The 20,402-nt window shown below is 49.5% G+C and overlaps 1 protein-coding gene across 1 annotated transcript in view; it reads left to right on the plus strand.

Moving 5' to 3' along the window:
- The window catches only part of desmb (desmin b), a 34,160-nt gene extending 20,722 nt beyond the window's left edge, over positions 1–13,438 (plus strand). The window contains exons 5-9 of the mRNA XM_059647558.1: positions 703–828; positions 5,643–5,863; positions 7,805–7,848; positions 7,960–8,045; positions 12,766–13,438. Coding sequence (XP_059503541.1) covers positions 703–828; positions 5,643–5,863; positions 7,805–7,848; positions 7,960–8,045; positions 12,766–12,807 — 519 coding nt within the window. The 3' untranslated portion in view covers positions 12,808–13,438. The remainder of the gene's footprint in view (positions 1–702; positions 829–5,642; positions 5,864–7,804; positions 7,849–7,959; positions 8,046–12,765) is intronic.
- Positions 13,439–20,402: the final 6,964 nt, after the last annotated feature.

Consider the following 20,402-nt stretch of genomic DNA (forward strand, 5'->3'; position numbering starts at 1 on the left):
GGTCTCCCCAGCACCTCGTACAGTTCCATTAAGACTACTCTACTCTTACACTCCAACCCCCTTGAAAGAAGGGCCAACATCCCATTACCTTTCCTGATTCCCTGCTGCCCCCGTGTGCTAGCTTTCCATGTTTCATGCACAGAAAGTGTTTGTGTGTGTGTGTGTGTGTGTGTGTGTGTGTGTGTGTGTGTGTGAGAGAGAGTGTGTGTGTGTGAGAGAGAGAGAGGGAGAGAGAGGGTGAGAGATGGAGACAGAGAGTGTGTGTGTGAGAGAAAGAGAGGGAGAGAGAGATGGAGATAGTGTGTGTGTGTGAGAGAGAGAGGGAGAGAGAGAGAGGGAGAGAGATGGAGACAGTGTGTGTGTGAGCTGCCTTGAGCAAGTGGTGGGGGTAGGAGGTTCAGAAGGAGAGTCCTTCATGGTGACCTCAGCTGGTGTGGGAGTTAAACCCAGTACTTCACAAACACGCCATCCAGCCAACTGAGCTAACTGATCCCACCTCCTCTGACTCAGATTAATCCCACCAACTGGCAACTGCGAATCTGCTAGAGTGATCCCTGACAGTGTCCAAACTATAGCAGTGAGCTCGGGAACGAATATGAGCACCAATGACATAGCTCCTTGTGCACGTGCTCAGCAGAGTGAAGGTATGGTTAACCCTTTACTCCACACTTTATGATGACCCCTGACCTCCTCCTCTTTCAGGTCGCCGATTTGAATCAGAGCGCGGCCAAAAACAACGATGCCTTGCGACAGGCCAAGCAGGATGTAATGGAGTACCGTCACCAGATTCAGAGCTACACCTGCGAGATCGACGCTCTCAAAGGAACTGTGAGTGTTTAAGGAGTCCCTGAGGCTTCATCCCCACAAGGCATGGTCAATGAAAGAAAGCACTTGCATTTCCATAGCACCTTTTATGACACCAGGACCTCACAAAGCAGTCTACAGCCAGTTAACTACCTTTATTTATATCTGAGTAGGTGCCATTGCAATGTGGAACAGTACCAGCCCAAGAAGTGAACAGAAACAGAGGAGAGCTCGGCAGGGCCGGCAACATCTGTGGAGAGAAATCAGAGTTAACGTTGTGGGTTCAGCGACCCTTCCTCAGAACTGACAATGGCAGGGAAATTGTTGGTGGAAGATAGGGTGGTTGAGGGGTGTAGGGAGATTGGGACGGACTTGGGGGTTCGTTTTCATTGGAGCAGTGTAGATCAGATGGGGGGGGGAATTGGGGTGGGGAAGCATCTGGTTGAGATGGATAACATTATGAGGGGCACCGATAGAGTAAAGAGAAAGGAACTTGCCCCCTTGGTAGAGAGATCAATGGCCAGGGAGCAAAGATTTCAGGTAAGGGGCAGGAGGTTAAGAGGGGATGTGAAGAAAACTGTTTCACACACAGAGTGTGGTGGGGTGGGGGGGGAACTGGAACTGTCAGAGTGGGAGAGGTAGAAAGAAATGTTTTGATGTGCGCTTGTGATACTGAGGTACGCAAAGCTGTGGCCAAGTGTTAGAAAATGCGATTAGAGTGGTTAGGTAACAAAGTGCGGAGCCGGACGAACACAGCAGGCCAAGTAGCATCTCAGGGGCACAAAAGCTGACGTTTCGGGCCTGGCATTTCATCAGAAAAGGGGGAGGGGGAGAGGATTCTGAAATAAATAGGAGAACCCTCTCCCCATCCCCCTCTCTGATGAAGGGTCTAGGCCTGAAACGTCAGCTTTTGTGCTCCTGAGATGCTGCTGGGCCTGCTGTGTTCATCCAGCTCCACACTTTGTTATCTCGGATTCTCCAGCATCTGCAGTTCCCGTTATCTTAGGGTAGTTAAGTGGTTGTTTTTGACCAGGACAGGCGTGACGGGCCCAATGGCAACTCTCTGTACTGTGTAGACCTGTGTGACTTTAATCCTTCGCCAATAACTTTGCGTCAACAACCAGGCATTCTCCCCTTGGTGGTCCAGTTTAAAGGAGAAGCCAATATGATTGAGGTCACTGAGGAGAGATCATCTGTCACAGTCCGAGCCTGTGCCATCCCAGCAGATGGTTTTGGTGTCATGCCTTATCCAAAAGACAGTGATGCCCCTGCCAGGGCAGCGCTCCCCCACTGGCACTCTCTCTGGAATATAAACTCCAGTCCTTCACGCCTTCCGCTCTCCCGACTGAGATTACAACTGAACAAAGCTCCAGCAAAGAGTTAATGACAGAAACAAACGTCGCTGGAAAAGCTCAGCAGGTCTGGCAGCATCTGTGAAGGAGGAAACGGAGTTAACGTTTTGGGTCCGGTGACCCTTCCCCAGAACTGCAGCAACTCTGTTTTCTCCTCCACAGATGCTGCCAGACCTGCTGAGCTTTTCCAGCAACTTCTGTTTTTGTTCCTGATTTACATCATCTGCAGTTCTTCCGGTTTTTATTTAAGTGTAAATGATACCCTCCCGCAATTTTCTCAGCAGTAATCACAAAACCTTGTGGGCTTTTGGATCATCTTCTGAAACACTGGCCCGTATTTCCAGTGGGAAAGGTGACAGTGTAGCTGAGGGATTCCGTCACTCAGGAAATCAAACAGATGAGGGATTGTTAAAATTTGTTCACAGGATGATGGCATCACTGGCCAGGCAGCATTTATTGCCCATCCTCAATTGCCCATCGGGCAGTTTCAGAGTCAACCACATTGCTGTGGGTCTGGAGTCACATGTAGGTCAGACCAGGTTAGGATGGCTGTTTCCTTCTCTAAAGTGAACCAGGTTAGTTCTCCAACAATCGACATGGATTCCCAGTCATCATTAGATTCTTAATTCCAGATATTTTATCGAATTCAATTTTCACCATCTGCCCTGGTGGGTTTCGAACCTGGGTCCCCAGGACATTATCTGGGTCTCTGGATTAACAGTCCATACCTCTAGCCCATCACCAGCCAGTGGTATGTCAGGTAACCTGGTGTATACATCATTAAAACGATTACCAAAAGAGGTTGATGGGGGGGGGAGGTGAGGAAGTTGTTTCTCCTTGCTGTGCCATTATATTCCAAAGGAATTCAGGAATAAGATGTGGAGTTTACCTACCCAGGGAGTGCTGGTAGCAAGCTGCAAGCATATATTTAAAAAGAAAGTTAAATGTAAGCTGTGTAATGCATGACAGGGAGGGAAAAATTAGAATGTAAGAGTAGAGTCAATGGAGCTGAAACACAGCATTTGCTAGATAGATCAAATGGCCTCTTTCCATGCTGTAAAGGGCACAGCTGGGTCTTAATGAAATGACACACGTTACACCATGAACAAAGTTGTGGAATTCCAGGCTTGAAGGATAGATCTGGAGCCAATCTTTTCATATTTGCTAAGTTTTTATTTGCAGATGTTCACATTGCAATCATGCATCTCCGAACTCAACAGCTGGGTTCCTTGAGAAAAACAGAAGTTGCTGGAAAAGCTCAGTGTGTCTGGCGGCATCTGTGAAGGTAAAAACCAGAGTTAGTGTTTGGGGTCCGGTGGCACTTCCTCAGAACCCTTCCACTCTTCACAGACACTGCCGGGCCTGCTGAGCTTTTCCAGCAACTTCTGTTTTTGTTCCTGGTTTACAGCATCCGCAGTGCTTTCCGTTTTTTAGCTATGTTCCTGAATGTGGTAAATCCCCAGTTTATACTGTGGAACTGAATTCAGTTCAACACTCAGTTAATACCCAATGAATAGATGTCCTGTTAATCTAACTCAGTTCGATTATAAGACATAATGGGAACTGCAGATGCTGGAGAATCCGAGATAATAAAGTATGAAGCTGGACGAACACAGCAGGCCAAGCAGCATCTCAGGAGGACAAAAGCTGACGTTTCGGGCCTAGACCCTTCATCACAAAAATGATGAGGGTCTAGGCCCGAAACGCCAGCTTTTGTGCTCCTAAAATGCTGCTTGGCCTGCTGTGTTCGTCCAGCTTCACACTTTGTTATCTCAGTTAGATTATAACTCTGTCCACCAGACTTTGTTGGAGACTGGGAACTTGTAATGGGGCAATGAAGAGTCGAAACATTAGCTTTCCTGCCCCTCTGATGCTGCTTGGCCTGCTGTGTTCATCCAGCTCCGCACCTAGTTATCGCGGATTCTCCAGCATTGGCAGTTCTTACTTTCTCTGGGATGAGGAGAAATGTCTTCACCCAGAGAGTGGGGAGCCTGTGGAATTCTCTGTCAGAGAAAGCGGTTGAGGCCACACCATTAGATATTTACAAGAAGGAGTTAGATTCAGTTTGTAGGGATTAAGGGATGGAAGGGTATTGAGGGGAGGGGCAAGTGGGAACTGATTTGGATATAATCACATGGACAAGGAACAGGAGTAGTACACTTGGCCCTTTGTATCTGCTACACCATTCAATGAGATCTCGACTAACTCTACAGTCCTGCACACAGCCGATAACTTTTCACCCCCTTGGTCACCAAAAATCTATCGACCTCTGCCTTAAAAATATTGGGCAGCGCAGTGGCTCAGTGGTTAGCACTGCTGCCTCAGAGCACCAGGGACCCTGGATCGATTCCGGCCTTGGGCGACTGTCTGTGTGGAGTTTGCACATTCTCCCCGTGTCTGCGTGGGTTTCCTCCCACAGTCCAACAATGTACAGGGTAGGGCGGAATGGCCGTATTATGTCCCGGAGTGTGTAAATTAGGTGTTGACTTGTTGGGCCGAATGGCCTATACCCACGCTGTAGGGACTCTATGACTAAAGATTCTGCATCCACTGCCTTTTGAGGAAGTGAATTCCAAAAACTCACATCTGTCTGAGAGGAAAAATAAATGTTTTCTCATCTCTGTCCTAAATAGGCAAATCCTTGTTTTTAAACAACGTCCCTTATTCTAAACCCCCCCACAGGGGGAAATGTCCTTTCCATAGCCGACCGATCATGTCCCCTCAGGATTCTACATTTTCCTAAACCCCCAGAGGATACAGGCCCAGCCTGTCTGGCCTTTCCTCATAAAGGAATCTGCACCTTTCAGGGATTAGTCTGGTGAACCTTCTCTAACCTGCTTCCAATGTACTAACATCCATCTGTGAATGCACTGACTAGCTCTGTACACAGTACTCCAGGTCCACTCTCCAGCCTGAATATCTGAACCATCACCTCCTTGCTCTTGCATTCAATTCCCCTCACAATAAAACATTACATTCTATGAGTTAGAGATAACAAGGTGTGGAGCTGGATGAACACAGCAGGCCAAGCAGCATCAGTGGAGCAGGAAAGCTGACGTTTCGGGCCCAGACCCTTCTTCCGAAATGCTTTTCCTGATTACTTGCTGTACGCGCAGACTCCCCTTCTCTGATACATGCACCAGGACACCCAGGTTCCTCTGCAACCTCTCACTGTTTAGATCATTTGCTTCATCCTTTTTAATCTTTCTGCTAAAAGAAACAAGTTCCCACTTTCGAAAGCTGCATTCCATTTCCCAGATTGTTACCCACTCAATCTCTGTAACATACGATCGATCGTAATGAAGGTCCAAATGGCCTGCTCCTATTGTCGGTGGCTTTGACTTTAGGAGGGCTCGGGGCCGCTGTGAGAGCCTGCTGGTTATTTCACTCGGGGTTCGGGCCAGGCTGGGCCTCACTGTAGTGTCGGCAGGGAATGGGAACTGGCCGCGACTAGCACAGAGCTCTCACTTGGGGCTGTCTCGGCAGAACGAGTCCCTGATGCGGCAGATGCGGGAGATGGAGGAGAGGTTTGCCGGCGAGGCGGCTGGCTACACCGACACCATCGCACGCCTGGAGGATGAGATCCGCCACTTGAAGGATGAGATGGCACGACACCTTCGGGAATACCAGGATCTGCTCAATGTCAAGATGGCCTTGGATGTAGAGATCGCCACCTACAGGAAGCTGCTTGAGGGGGAGGAGAGCAGGTAGGTCCCCCAGACCTTCACTTCTGACTGTCCCCACAGGTTTCCTGGGCTGGGGGGGTGGTGGTATCGGGGAGGGGGCAGGGGTGTTTGAAATAGCTCCACAGGGGCCAGTATCCAATCACATAGTCACCCTTTACTGAGACATGGAGGGCCCCAGTCACTGATCCAGCTCCCTCAGAGCCAGCTCTCACAGTAAACAGAACCTGTTTCATTCCTGCTTATGTCAGTCAGCCAGGGCTCCCTGATTGGACCTGAGTAACAGCCCCCAGTCAGGGAACTCATATTTCATGAGGCCCACCTGACTGACCTTGTTACAGCCACTGTCAGTGATAAGGCGTGACCTCATGGGTGACTGCTCGGTCCCTGGAAAAAATGGCCAATAACCTCAAATGTTCACTTCAATTTGAACATTTTCATTTCTCACTGACAGTGCGGCACTCCCTGAGCACTGACCCTCCGACAGTGCGGCTCTCCCTCAGTACTGACCATCCATCAGTGCAGCACTCCCTCAGTACTGACCCTCCAACAGTGCTGCTCTCCCTCAGCACTGACCCTTCGACAGTGCAGCACTCCCTCAGTACTGACCCTCTGACAGTGCGACACTCCCTGAGCACTGACCCTCCGACAGTGCGGCACTCCCTCAGTACTGACCCTCCAACAGTGCTGCTCTCCCTCAGCACTGACCCTTCGACAGTGCAGCACTCCCTCAGTACTGACCCTCTGACAGTGCGACACTCCCTGAGCACTGACCCTCCGACAGTGCGGCACTCCCTCAGTACTGACCCTCCAACAGTGCTGCTCTCCCTCAGCACTGACCCTTCGACAGTGCAGCACTCCCTGTGGACTGACCCTCCGACAGTGCGATGCTCCCTCAGTACTGACCCTCTGAGTGCGACACTCCCTCAGCACTGACCCTCTGACAGTGCAGCCCTCCCTCAGCACTGACCCTCCGACAGTGCGGCACTCCCTCAGCACTATCCCTCTGACAGTGCGGCACTCCCTCAGCACTATCCCTCTGACAGTGCGACGCTCCCTCAGCACTGACCCTCCGACAGTGCGGCACTCCCTCAGCACTGACCCTCCGACAGTGCGGCACTTCCTCAGCACTGACCCTCCGACAGTGCGGCACTCCCTCAGCACTGACCCTCCGACAGTGCGGCACTCCATCAGCACTGACCCTCCGACAGTGCGGCACTCCCTCAGCACTGACCCTCTGATAGTGCGCCACTCCCTCAGCACTGACCCTCCGACAGTGCGGCACTTCCTCAGCACTGACCCTCCGACAGTGCGGCACTCCCTCAGCACTGACCCTCCGACAGTGCGGCACTCCCTCAGCACTGACCCTCCGACAGTGCGGCGCTGCCTCAGCACTGACCCAGCCTGTATGTTTTGTAGAGGTGAGTGTCGTTTGATTTGCGGACCCCCTATTCCACCCAGTTTTCGATATTAATCCGAGAATAAAACATTTACATTTCTATGGCAGTATGTTATGATGCCAGTGAGGACCTGAAATGGAATCAAATGTCGAGTTTCTAAAATCGGAAATGTGCCAATGAGTGCAAGTTGAGCTCCCACAATCTGTTCATGTCCCTGTAAAAAATATTGTCAGCGATGTTCATTGAATGTTACCCTCGAGACACTTAGGAATAATTACTCCATGGTCCTTTACTGTACTGGCCATTGATCTCCTCATTCCTCCTGGCTGGGCCAGCTGGGTTGGAGAGATTTGATGAGACTCTGCTGGGATCTTTGATCAGTTGTGATCACTTTGTGCAAAGTGACCAGTTTCGTGCTGGGAACCTTTCTCCAACATTGAAATTGAATGGCCTCCCGTTCACGGACAATGAGAAAACTTTTTAAACGTCCTGATGGTCACAGGCTGAGGGATGACCCGGTGTTGACAGATGAGTAATGACGCTTCTTGTTTTACTTTCTGTCCAGGATTGTGATGCCGGTACAAACATTCTCAACTCTGAGTTTGAGAGGTAGGTAATCGTCTCCCTCCCAGACGGAGACACTCCGTCCCCAATAGCTCCCTACTCTTCCCCAGAATTGGAATGTGGGAGTTACTGACCTGTCTGCTGTCTCCCTTCCAGAGACCAGCCCCGAGCAAGGTCGACTTGCAGAGGTACACACCAAAAAATCTGTCACCATCAAGACCTATGAAACCAGAGACGGAGAGGTGAGAGAAGCAGAACGCTCAGAGAGAGGTTGCGGTTTTTATTTCCTCATTAATTCACGAGATGAGGGCATCACTGGCTAGACCGGCATTTAGTGCCCACCCCTAATTGCCCAGAGGGGAGCTCAGAGTCAACCACATTGCTGTGGGTCCGGAGTCACGTGTAGGCCAGACCAGGTAAGGATGGCAGTTTCCTTCCCTAAAGGACATTAGTGAACCAGATGGGTTTTTCCAACAATTGATAATGGATTCATGGTCATCATTAGACTCTTAATTCCAGATATTTTATTGAATTCAAATTCCACCATCTGCTGTGGCAGGATTTGAACCCGGTTTCCCAGAATGTTGCCTGGCTACCTGGATTAGCAGTCCAACGATAATACCACTGGCCCACAAGTGAGGGGAACAGTGACAGGAGAGAAGGGCAGGAACAGACAGGCAACAAAAAGCGAGCGAAGGAGCTGCTAGGGAAGGGAGAGAGAGAGAGAGAGAGAGAAGGGGGGAAGAAAAAGAGGGAGATGGGAAAGAGATATAGAGAGAGAGGAGGATGAAAGAGAGAAGGAGGGAAGAGAGTGTGTTGAGGGAAAAGAGAGGGAGGAAAGTGAGAGACGGCAAGGGAAATGTGGGCAGAAGAATGTGGGGAAAGGGAGAGAGGGAAGGGGAAAGAGAGCGCAGGGAATAGACAGCAGGGGAAAAGAAGTGAAGCAAGAGAGAGAGGGAGGGGCAGGGAATGATTGGAGCGAGAGATAGAGGGAGCAGAAGCGAGAAAGACAGGACAGGAAAGTGGGAGGTGAAGATGGGACAGAGTAGGAGACACAGGAAAAGAGAGGTGGAGAGAAAAAAAGAGATAAGAAAAGAGAGATGGGGAGAGATAGAGTGTGACTGGGGGCTAAATGAGAGGGAGAGAGGACCATTGAAAGCAGGAGGCATAGCAAGAGGGACAAGGAGAGACAGAAATGAAAAGCAAGAGGGAAAGAGAGGGGGGAGAGGGGGATGTGTGTGAGAGAGGGAGAGGAAGAGGGGAAGAGGAAAGAAAAGTGAGATGGGGTGGTGACAGAGATAATGGGAACTGCAGATGCTGGAGATTCCAAGATAATAAAATGTGAGGCTGGATGAACACAGCAGGCCAAGCAGCATCTCAGGAGCACAAAAGCTGACGTTTCGGGCCTAGACCCTTCATCAGAGAGGGGGATGGGGGGAGGGAACTGGAATAAATAGGGAGAGAGGGGGAGGCGGACCGAAGATGGAGAGTAAAGAAGATAGGTGGAGAGAGTGTAGGTGGGGAGGTAGGGAGGGGATAGGTCAGTCCAGGGAAGACGGACAGGTCAAGCAGGTGGGATGAGGTTAGTAGGTAGATGGGGGTGCGGCTTGGGGTGGGAGGAAGGGATGGGTGAGAGGAAGAACCGGTTAGGGAGGCAGAGACAGGTTGGACTGGTTTTGGGATGCAGTGGGTGGGGGGGAAGAGCTGGGCTGGTTGTGTGGTGCAGTGGGGGGAGGGGATGAACTGGGCTGGTTTAGGGATGCAGTGGGGGAAGGGGAGATTTTGAAACTGGTGAAGTCCACATTGATACCATATGGCTGCAGGGTTCCCAGGCGGAATATGAGTTGCTGTTCCTGCAACCTTCGGGTGGCATCATTGTGGCAGTGCAGGAGGCCCATGATGGACATGTCATCAAGAGAATGGGAGGGGGAGTGGAAATGGTTTGCGACTGGGAGGTGCAGTTGTTTGTTGCGAACTGAGCGGAGGTGTTCTGCAAAGCGGTCCCCAAGCCTCCGCTTGGTTTCCCCAATGTAGAGAAAGCCGCACCGGGTACAGTGGATGCAGTATACCACATTGGCAGATGTGCAGGTGAACCTCTGCTTAATGTGGAATGTCATCTTGGGGCCTGGGATGGGGGTGAGGGAGGAGGTGTGGGGACAAGTGTAGCATTTCCTGCGGTTGCAGGGGAAGGTGCCGGGTGTGGTGGGGTTGGAGGGCAGTGTGGAGCGAACAAGGGAGTCACGGAGAGAGTGGTCTCTCCGGAAAGCAGACAGGGGTGGGGATGGAAAAATGTCTTGGGTGGTGGGGTCGGATTGTAAATGGCGGAAGTGTCGGAGGATAATGCGTTGTATCCGGAGGTTGGTAGGGTGGTGTGTGAGAACGAGGGGGATCCTCTTGGGGCGGTTGTGGCGGGGGCGGGGTGTGAGGGATGTGTCGCGGGAAATGCGGGAGACGCGGTCAAGGGCGTTCTCAATCACCGTGGGGGGGAAGTTGCGGTCCTTAAAGAACTTGGACATCTGGGATGTGCGGGAGTGGAATGTCTTATCGTGGGAGCAGATGCGGCGGAGGCGGAGGAATTGGGAATAGGGGATGGAATTTTTGCAGGAGGGTGGGTGGGAGGAGGTGTATTCTAGGTAGCTGTGGGAGTCGGTGGGCTTGAAATGGACATCAGTTACAAGCTGGTTGCCTGAGATGGAGACTGAGAGGTCCAGGAAGGTGAGGGATGTGCTGGAGATGGCCCAGGTGAACTGAAGGTTGGGGTGGAAGGTGTTGGTGAAGTGGATGAACTGTTCGAGCTCCTCTGGGGAGCAAGAGGCGGCGCCGATACAGTCATCAATGTACCGGAGGAAGAGGTGGGGTTTGGGGCCTGTGTAGGTGCGGAAGATGGACTGTTCCACGTAACCTACAAAGAGGCAGGCATAGCTGGGGCCCATGCGGGTGCCCATGGCCACCCCCTTAGTCTGTAGGAAGTGGGAGGAGTCAAAAGAGAAGTTGTTGAGTGTGAGGACGAGTTCCGCTAGGCGGATGAGAGTGTCGGTGGAGGGGGCCTGGTCGGGCCTGCGGGACAGGAAGAAGCGGAGGGCCTTGAGGCCATCTCCATGCGGAATGCAGGTGTACAGGGACTGGACGTCCATGGTGAATATGAGGTGTTGGGGGCCAGGGAATTGGAAGTCCTGGAGGAGGTGGAGGGCGTGGGTGGTGTCACGGACATAGGTGGGGAGTTCCTGGACCAAAGGGGAGAAAATGGAGTCCAGATAGGTGGAGATGAGTTCGGTGGGGCAGGAGCAGGCTGAGACGATGGGTCGACCAGGGCAGGCAGGTTTGTGGATTTTGGGAAGGAGATAGAAACGGGCCGTGCGGGGTTGGGGAACAATGAGGTTGGAGGCTGTGGGTGGGAGGTCCCCTGAGGTGATGAGGTCATGAATGGTGTTGGAGATGATGGTTTGGTGTGACAAATCTGTTGCACGTGGGCATGTGATGGGATGGCTCGATGGTTTGAAATCCCTCTATAGCCCGTGGTGAAATTTGAATTTAATTCATAAATCTGGAATTAAAAGTGAGTCTAAAGGATTTTTACCATTGTTAAGCAAAAATATCTGGTTCACGAGGGAAGGAAATCTGCCATCCTTAACTGGTCTGGCCTACATGTGACTCCAGACCCACAGCCAGTGTGGTTGACTCTTTCCACCCTCTGACTCAGTTCAGGGACAGTATACACTGACCCAGCCAGCATTGCCCACAATCTGTGAAAGAAAGTTTTATTAAGAACATGAATGTGAGAAAAGGCCCTGCATTTCTCTAGCACCGGGATCCATGAGTGTGTTATAACCAGTTTAGTATTTCTTCTGGACCTGGGGTCACTGCTGTGATTTGGGAAAATCCTACAGCCAATAAGATCCCACAGATCAGCTGGTAGTAGACACGTAGAAGAGATGGAGGGGAGAGGCCCAGCACTTTGGAACAGTGGGCTGTAGCATTCCACCCTGAATGCCATGTGGGGGTGGGAGCTGGGTCGGGGGGGGGGGTGGGGGAGTTGGGATTAATGCCTTTATCGTGATTGAGGGGAGGGGATCCTCTTCGTTGAGAGCTCACACCGAGGGGAGGGAGATTGCGAGTGAGTATCGGCACTGGGTGGAGGGAGGGCATCCTGAGGTCGGTGTTTGTGGGTGGGGGGAGCTAGGCCAGGGTCTGGAAACTGCTCCGAGCTCAAAGCAAGGAGCAGGCCCCCTCTAAACGGTGGCTGTTGGGAAAGATAGGTGTGCCTTTAGACACAGCCTGTCACAGCCTAAAGGGCTCACCAGAATGTTGATGCTGGCTCAGTACTTTCTGAAGGGATTGTCACTGTTGTAATGTTACCAGCATATTGCAGCCTTGAGCTACAGCGAGTGTGGTATCCCCACAGTTGGCTACGAACACCAACAATTATCTTCTTCCACCTCACCCCTCCCTGGCTGCCATTGGTGAGTTTTGAAAGGATTTAGCTTGTTATGAACACACCTTTCTTCCTGAACAACTCCCGGAGTGGGACTTGAACCTAGAGTCCCTGAGCACGCTGGCTCAATGGTTAGCACTGCTGCCTCAGGAACCTCGGTTCAATTCCAGCCTCAGGCAGCTGTGTGTGGAGTTTGCACGTTCTCCCTGTGTCTGCGTGGGTTTCCTCCCACAGTCCAAAGATGTGCAGGTTCAGTGGGTTGACCGTGTTAAATTGCCCGCAGTGTTCAGAGGTGTGTAGATTCATTGGGTAATTTGGAATGGGTCTGGATGGGATGCTGTGAGGGTCGGTGTGGACTTGTAGGGCCGAAGGGCCTGTTTCCACACTGTAGGGTGTCTAAGTCATCAATTTCTCATTTGTACCCAATGGTGTCATATGATCTCCGCTGTTACAACGGTGGGGGAGTGATATTGGAGGGTAATTTGCCTGGATTGTGGGGTAAATAAACATCTCTTTGCTCTTCCTGCCAGGTCATCAGTGAATCCTCACAGCACCAACAGGAGATTGCTTAGGACCTTGGGCAGACAGGTGGAGAGCGATACCCGAAATCCTTAAACTGACCATGAGATTAGCCCAGCTCTCCCCTCCCTACAACTGCCCCATGGCCAGATTAACCGAGACGATATGTGCATCAGGAACAAAGTGCCTTTTGAACCCTGCAACCAGGACAGCCCAAGAACAGAATCTGAAGAAGGAAGATGGCAGGATCTCTGAAGATATCTCCTCTTGAGATTGCATCTTTGCACCATTACAGATGTACTGTATCACTATTTGTGATTTTTTTTGGCATGTGTTACTTTCTCACTGTGTGATACTTACATGTAGAATCAGATTCTGCACATGGTTAGATTAGCAAACTCCCATAATACAAGCCCTACTTATGGCTGTTTCTCATCTGTATGGTGGGACCTAGAAGCGATTGTAGGCAAGATTACAAATCAATCCTCCAGAAGATAGAGACATCGTGGTTCATGCAACTGTCCTAGGAACCCAGAGGCTGACCCTAATCCCCTGGGAGGCATGAGTTCAAATCCCATTCAAATCATTGAATTAAATTGAATGAATGAAATAAAGTAAACAGCTTATCCCAGCCATTGTACCTTGAAGCTCTCATTGATTGTATTAAAAACGCATTTTAATTCACTGATGGAAAGGTAATTCACTGTCCTAAATCAAAAGCGAAAGAACTGCGAGATGCTGTAGATCAGAAGCAGAAGTTGCTGGAAAAGCTCAGCAGGTCAGGCAGCTTTTGTGGAGAGAAATCGGAGTTAATGTTTTGGGTCCGATGACCCTTCCTCGGAATTCCTGCAGAGGAGATTAACCCTGATTTTCTCTCCATGGATGCTGCCAGACCTGCTGAGCTTCTCCAGCGACCTCTGAAATTGCTGTATTTATCTGGGACGGTCTCTCAGTGACTCTGCACCCAAAACAGTGTCTGACCCTCGCAAATAGTCGCTTTGTTTAAAAACCGCGAGAACAACGTGAACTTCAACGACTGCGCGATTTGTGAAGATGGTCCATCTCCATCTCCTCACGATTGGTTAGGGATTGAGGGAAGTAAATGCTTGCCCAGCCTGTGACCTGGGAACAAATGCAGGAATTCTGACAGCTGCTGTCCCTGTCATCTTTTATTTTCAATGGCTTTAACAGTGAGGGAAACCAGGACAGGGGCCTCAACTGGTCCAGTCCCCTTTGATGATACACTGCCCTCTTGGCTGGATGGGTGCAGCTCCAAAATTACTGAAGAAGCCCAATACCATCCACCGCAAAGCAGCTGTGTCTTGGCTTGCACTACATTCACAAACGTAGAGGAGAGGCAATGACTCAGTGGTTTTATTGCTAGACTGTTAATCCAGAGACTCAGCTAATGTTCTGGGCACCTTACATTCAAATCCCACCATGGCAGATAATAGAATTTGAATTCAATAAATATCTGGAATTAAGAATCTAATGATGACCATGAATCCATTGTCAATTGTTGGAAAAACCCATCTGGTTCACTCACGTCCTTTAGGGAAGGAAACTGCCATCCTTACCTGGTCTGGCCTACATGTGACTCCAGGCCCACAACAATGTGGTTGACTCCTAACTGCTCCCTGGGCACTTAGGGATGGGCAATAAACGTTAGCCTAGCCAGTGACATCCTCATCCTGTGAGTAAGTAAAAAATATGATCCACTCTCTCCTCCACCATCAATGCTCAGTAGCCGCAATGTCATCGTCATTATTAGTGGTCACAGAAGCGGATGACTCTCAAGAACGAAAACAGAAGTTGCTAGAAAAGCTCAGCAGGTCTGGCACCATCTGCGAAGAGAAAATCAAAGCTAACGTTTTGGGTCCGGTGACCCTTCCTCAGAGCTACACTCTCAGGGTGAGTCTGTAGATGGCTATTTATATTCTACACCCCAGCAATAAACAAGCATTCCATTAGTAGGAGGGGAAAAAGTTGGCCTTTATCCCTAAAGTTAATGAAATATAAAACTAGGAACGGCTTGCTAAAACTTTACAAGGTGCTAATCAGATCACATCTTAAATACCATGTCCCATATGTGAGGAAAAATGTCCAGACATTGCAGAATTCTCAAAGAATGTTCACTCAGCTAATCCCAGCTATGGAGTGACTTTACTGAAATGTATAAGATTCTTAGGGGACATGATAGGGGAGGTGTGGAAAGGTTGTGGTCCTGAAGGGAAGTACCCAAGGACATCATCTCAGAGTAAGGCAGAGATTTTAAGAGGAGTAATTTCTTCTCTCAGAGAATAATGAATCTGTGAAATTCTTTATCACAGATTGCTGTCGAGGCTGGGCTATTCAGTGTGTTCAAGGCTGAGGCAGACACAGTTTTAATCAGGAAGGGAAACCCTTAAACTGACCATGAGATTAGCCTAGCTCTCCCCTCCCTACAACTGCCCCATGACCAGATTAACTGAGATGATATGTGCATCAGGTACAAAGTGCCTTTTGAACCCTGCAACCAGGATCTCCGAAGATATTTCCTCTTGAGATTGCAGATGTACTGTATCACTATTTGTGATTTTTTTTTGGCATGTGTTACTTTCTCACTGTGTGATACTTACATGTAGAATCAGATGCTGCACATGGTTAGATTAGCAAACTCCCATAATACAAGCCCAACTTATGGCTGTTTCTCATCTGTATGGTGGGACCTGTATGTTCAAGGCTGAGGCAGACAGAGTTTTAATCAGGAAGAGAATCAAGAGTTATGGCAAAAGGCAGGAAAACGTAGTTGAGAATATTGATGCCTTGTAAGCAGTTCACATTACAGAAGAGGAGGTGCTGGAGATCTTAAAAAAAACATAAAGGGAGATAAATCCCTGGGATCTGATCAAGTGTATCGCAGGACCTTGTGGGAAGCGAGGGAGGAATTTCTGGGACCCACGAGCAGAGATATTTGCATCACCCACAGCCGTGGGAAAGTTACTGGAGGAGTGGAGGGGGGTAAATGTTGTGCCTTTATTTAGGTAAAAGCTGTAAGGAGAGGCCTGGGAACTAATAGACCAGTGAGCCTGACACCAGCAGTGAGTAAATTGTTGGAAGGGATTCTGAGAGCAAGGATCTGCGTGCATTTGGCAAAGCAGGGAGAGTGAGCATAGCTTTGTGTGTCAGAAACTGTGTCTCACAGACTTAATTGAGGATGAGTCCCAAAAGGTAGAAGAGTTCAGAGTCGTTGATATTGTCCACATAGACTTTAGTAAAAGCTTTGACAAGATTCCACATTGTCTACTACTTAGTAAGGACAGACCATATGGGGTCCAGCGACAGCTTGCCAATTAGACAGAAATTTAGCCCGAAGGTAGGAGACAGAGGGTGGTGGTGGAGGGTTGTTGTAAAGACTGGAGGCCTGTGACCAGCGATGTGCCATGAGGATCAGTGCTGGGCCCACTGTTGTTTGCCATTTATACAAACAGTTGGATGAGAATTAGGAGGCATGGTTGGTAAGTTGTTGGATGGCGCCAAAAGTTGGTGATAGAATGTGTGATGAAGAAAGATATATAGGTGTACAACAAGATTTTGATCAATTTGGCCAGTGGGCTGAGGAGAGGCAGATGGAGTTCGAAGAACAAAGAAAATTACAGCACAGGAACAGGCCCTTCGGCCCTCCAAGCCTGCGCCGATCCTGATCCTCTGTCTAAACCCGTTGCCTATTTTCCAAGGATCTGTATCCCTCTGCTCCTTGCCCATTAATGTATCTGTCTAGACACATCTTAAATGACACTATCGTGCCCTCCTCTACCACCTCCACTGGCAACGCGTTCCAGGCACCCACTACTCTCTGCGTAAGGAACTTTCCACGCATATCTCCCTTAAACTTTCCCCCCCTCACCTTGAAGTCATGACCCCTAGTATTTGAGACTCCCAATCTGGGGAAAAAGCTTCTTGCTATCCATCTTGGCTATAGCCCTCATGAATGAAGGCATGCCGTATGCCTTTTTGACCACTCTATGGACCTGTGTTGCCACCTTCAGGGTATAATGGGCCTGAACACACAGATCTCTCTATGGATCAATTTTCCCCAGGACTTTTCCATTTACTGTATAGTTCGCTCTTGAATTGGTTCTTCCAAAATGCATCACCTCACATTTGCCCGGACTGAACTCCATCTGCCATTTTTCCACCCAATTCTCCAGTCTATCTACATTCTGCTGCATTCTCCGACAGTCCCCTTCGCTAACAGCTACTCCACCAATCTTAGTGTCATCTGCAAACTTGCTAATTAGACCATCTATACCTTCCTCCAGATCATATATGTATATCACAAACAACAGTGGTCCCAGCATGGATCTCTGTGGAACACCACTGGTCACAGTTCTCCATTTTGAGAAACTCCCTTCCACTACGACTGTCTGTCTCCTGTTGCCCAGCCAGGTCTCTATCCATCTAGCTAGTACACCCTGGACCCCATGCGACTTCACTTTCTCCATCAGCCTACCATGGGGAACCTTATCAAATGCCTTACTAAAGACCATGTATATGACATCCACAGCTCCTCCCTCATCTATCAACATTGTTACTTGCTCAAAGAATTCTATCAAGTTGGTAAGACATGACCTTCCCTGCACAGAACCGTGCTGCCTATCACTGATAAGCCCATTTTCTTCCAAATGTAAATAGATCCTATCCCTCAGTATCTTCTCCAGCAGCTTCCCCACCACTGATATTAGGCTCACTGGTCTAAATTTACATGGATTATCCTTGCTACTCTTCTTAAACAAGGGGACAACATTAGCAATTCTCCAGTCCTCCGGGACCTCACCCATGCTCAAGGATGCTGCAAAGATATCTGTTAAGGCCCCAGCTATTTACTCTCTTCCCTCAGAAACCTGGGATAGATCCCATCCGGACCTGGGGACTTGTCCACCCGAATGCCTTTTAGAATACCCAACACTTTCCCCCTCCAATGCTGACTTGATCTAGAGTAATCAAACATCTATCCCTGACCTCAGCATATATCATGTCCCTCTCCTCGGTGAATACTGATGCAAGGCACTCATTAAGAATCTCACTCATTTTCTCTGACTCCTCATATAACTTACCTCCTTCGTCCTTGAGTGGGCCATCCCTTTCTCTAGTTACCTTCTTGCTCCTTATATACGAATAAAAGGCTTTTGGGTTTTCCTTAACTCTGTTTGCTAAGGATATTTCATGACCCCTTTTAGCCCTCTTAATTCCTCATTTCAGATTGGTCCTACTTTCCCAACATTCCTCCAAAGCTGCATCTGTTTTCAGTCACCTGCACCTTATGTATGCTTCTTTTTTCCTCTTTGCTAGTTTCACAATTTCACCTGTCATCCATGGTTCCCTAATCTTGCCCTTTCTATCTCTCATTTTTACACGGACATGTCTGCCCTGCACTCAAATCAATGTCTCTTTAAAAGCCTCCCACATATCAAATGTAGATTTACCCTCAAATAGCTGCTCCCAATCCACATTCCCCAGCTCCTGTCGAATCTTGCTGTAGCTGGCCTTCCCCCAATTTAGCACTCTTCCGTTAGGACCACTCTCGTCTTTGTCCATGAGTATTCTAAAACTTATAGAATTGTGATCACTATTCCCAAAGTAATCCCCTACTGAAACTTCAACTACCTGGCCTGGTTCATTCCCCAACACCAGGTCCAGTAGGGCCCCTTCTCGAGTTGGACTATTTACATACTGATCAAGAAATCCCTCCTGGATGCTCCTTACAAATTCTGCTCCATCTAAACCTCTGACACTAAGTGAATCCCAGCCAATGTTGGGAAAATTAAAATCTCCCATCACCACCAGCTTGTTGCTCCTATATCTTTCCATAATCTGTCTACATATTTGAACCTCTATCTCACGCTCGCTGTTGGAAGCAACCCCAATATTGTTACCACACCATTCCTATTTGAGCTCTGCCCATATTACCTCACTGCTTGAGTCCTCCATAGCGCCCTTCTTCAGCACAGTTGTAATATCCTTTTTGACCTGTAATGCAACTCCTCCACCCCTTTTCCCTCCCTCTCTATCCCCCCTGAAGCATCTATATCCTGGGATTCAATTTGAATAAGAGCAAGATATGGCAATTTGGTAAGGCAAACCAGAGCAGTACCTACACAGTTAATGGTAGGGCCCTGGGTTATGTTGTCAAACAGAGAGACTGAGGGGTTCAGGTGCATAATTGCTTGAAAGCTGTGTTACAGGTAGACAGGGCGGGGGCGGGGGCGGGGGGGGGGGGTGTTTAAGAAGGTGTTTAACACGCTTGCCTTCATTGCTCAGGCCGATGAGTATAGGAATTAGGACGTCACGTTGAAGTTGTACAGGACGGTGGTGAGGCCACTTTCGGAGTACCATGTATAGTCTGGCCACCCTCTTATATGAAGGATGTTAGTCAACTGAAGAGAGTTCAGTAAAGATTTACCAGGACGTTGCCAGGAATGCAGGGTTGGAGTTATAGGGAGAGGCTGGGTAGGCTGGGGCTTTTTTCCCTGGAGCGTTGGAGGCTGAGGGTGACCTGATAGGGGGTTTATAAAATCATAGGGGTGTAGATAAGGTGACTGGCAAAGATTTTCTTCCCTGGGATAGGGGAGTTCAAAACTAGGGGGTATATTTTTCAGGTGAGAGGGGAAAGATTTTTAAAAAGGTCATGAAGGATAACTGTCTCACACAGAGGGTGGTTCACACCATACAATCCCTACAGTGTGGAAACAGGCCCTTCAGCCCAACAAGCCCACACTGACTCCCAGAGCATCCCCTTAATCTACACATCCCTAAACAGCAAGGGTAATTTCCCATGGCCAATCCACCTAGCTGGCACAGCTTTGGGCAGTGGGAGGAAACCAGAGCACGCAGACACGGGGAAAATGTGTAAACTCCACACGGACAGTCGCCTGAGGGTGGAATCGAACCCGGGTCCCCAGCACCGTGAGGCTGCAGTGCTAAGCACTGAGTCACCGTGCTGCCAGGGGCGTGGAATGAATTTGAGAGCAAGTGGTGGACACAACATTAAAAAGGCATTTGGACAAGTGCTCGAAAGAGGAAGATTTACAGGGATTTGGGCCAAATGCAGGCAAGTGGGACTAGTTCAGTTTGGGAAACTCAGCCAACACGGATGTGTTAAACCAAATGGTTTGATTCCAAGCTGCATGACACTATGATCAGAGATAATGGGAACTGCAGATGCTGGAGATTCCAAGATAATAAAATGTGAGGCTGGATGAACACAGCAGGCCAAGCAGCATCTCAGGAGCACAAAAGCTGACGTTTCGGGCCTAGACCCTTCATCAGAGAGGGGGATGGGGGGAGGGAACTGGAATAAATAGGGAGAGAGGGGGAGGCGGACCGAAGATGGAGAGTAAAGAAGATAGGTGGAGAGGGTGTAGGTGGGGAGGTAGGGAGGGGATAGGTCAGTCCAGGGAAGACGGACAGGTCAAGGAGGTGGGATGAGGTTAGTAGGTAGCTGGGGGTGCGGCTTGGGGTGGGAGGAAGGGATGGGTGAGAGGAAGAACCGGTTAGGGAGGCAGAGACAGGTTGGACTGGTTTTGGGATGCAGTGGGTGGGGGGGAAGAGCTGGGCTGGTTGTGTGGTGCAGTGGGGGGAGGGGATGAACTGGACTGGTTTAGGGATG

The sequence above is a fragment of the Stegostoma tigrinum genome, chromosome 7 (genome assembly GCF_030684315.1).
Source record: "Stegostoma tigrinum isolate sSteTig4 chromosome 7, sSteTig4.hap1, whole genome shotgun sequence".
NCBI classification, from domain to species: Eukaryota; Metazoa; Chordata; class Chondrichthyes; order Orectolobiformes; family Stegostomatidae; genus Stegostoma; species Stegostoma tigrinum.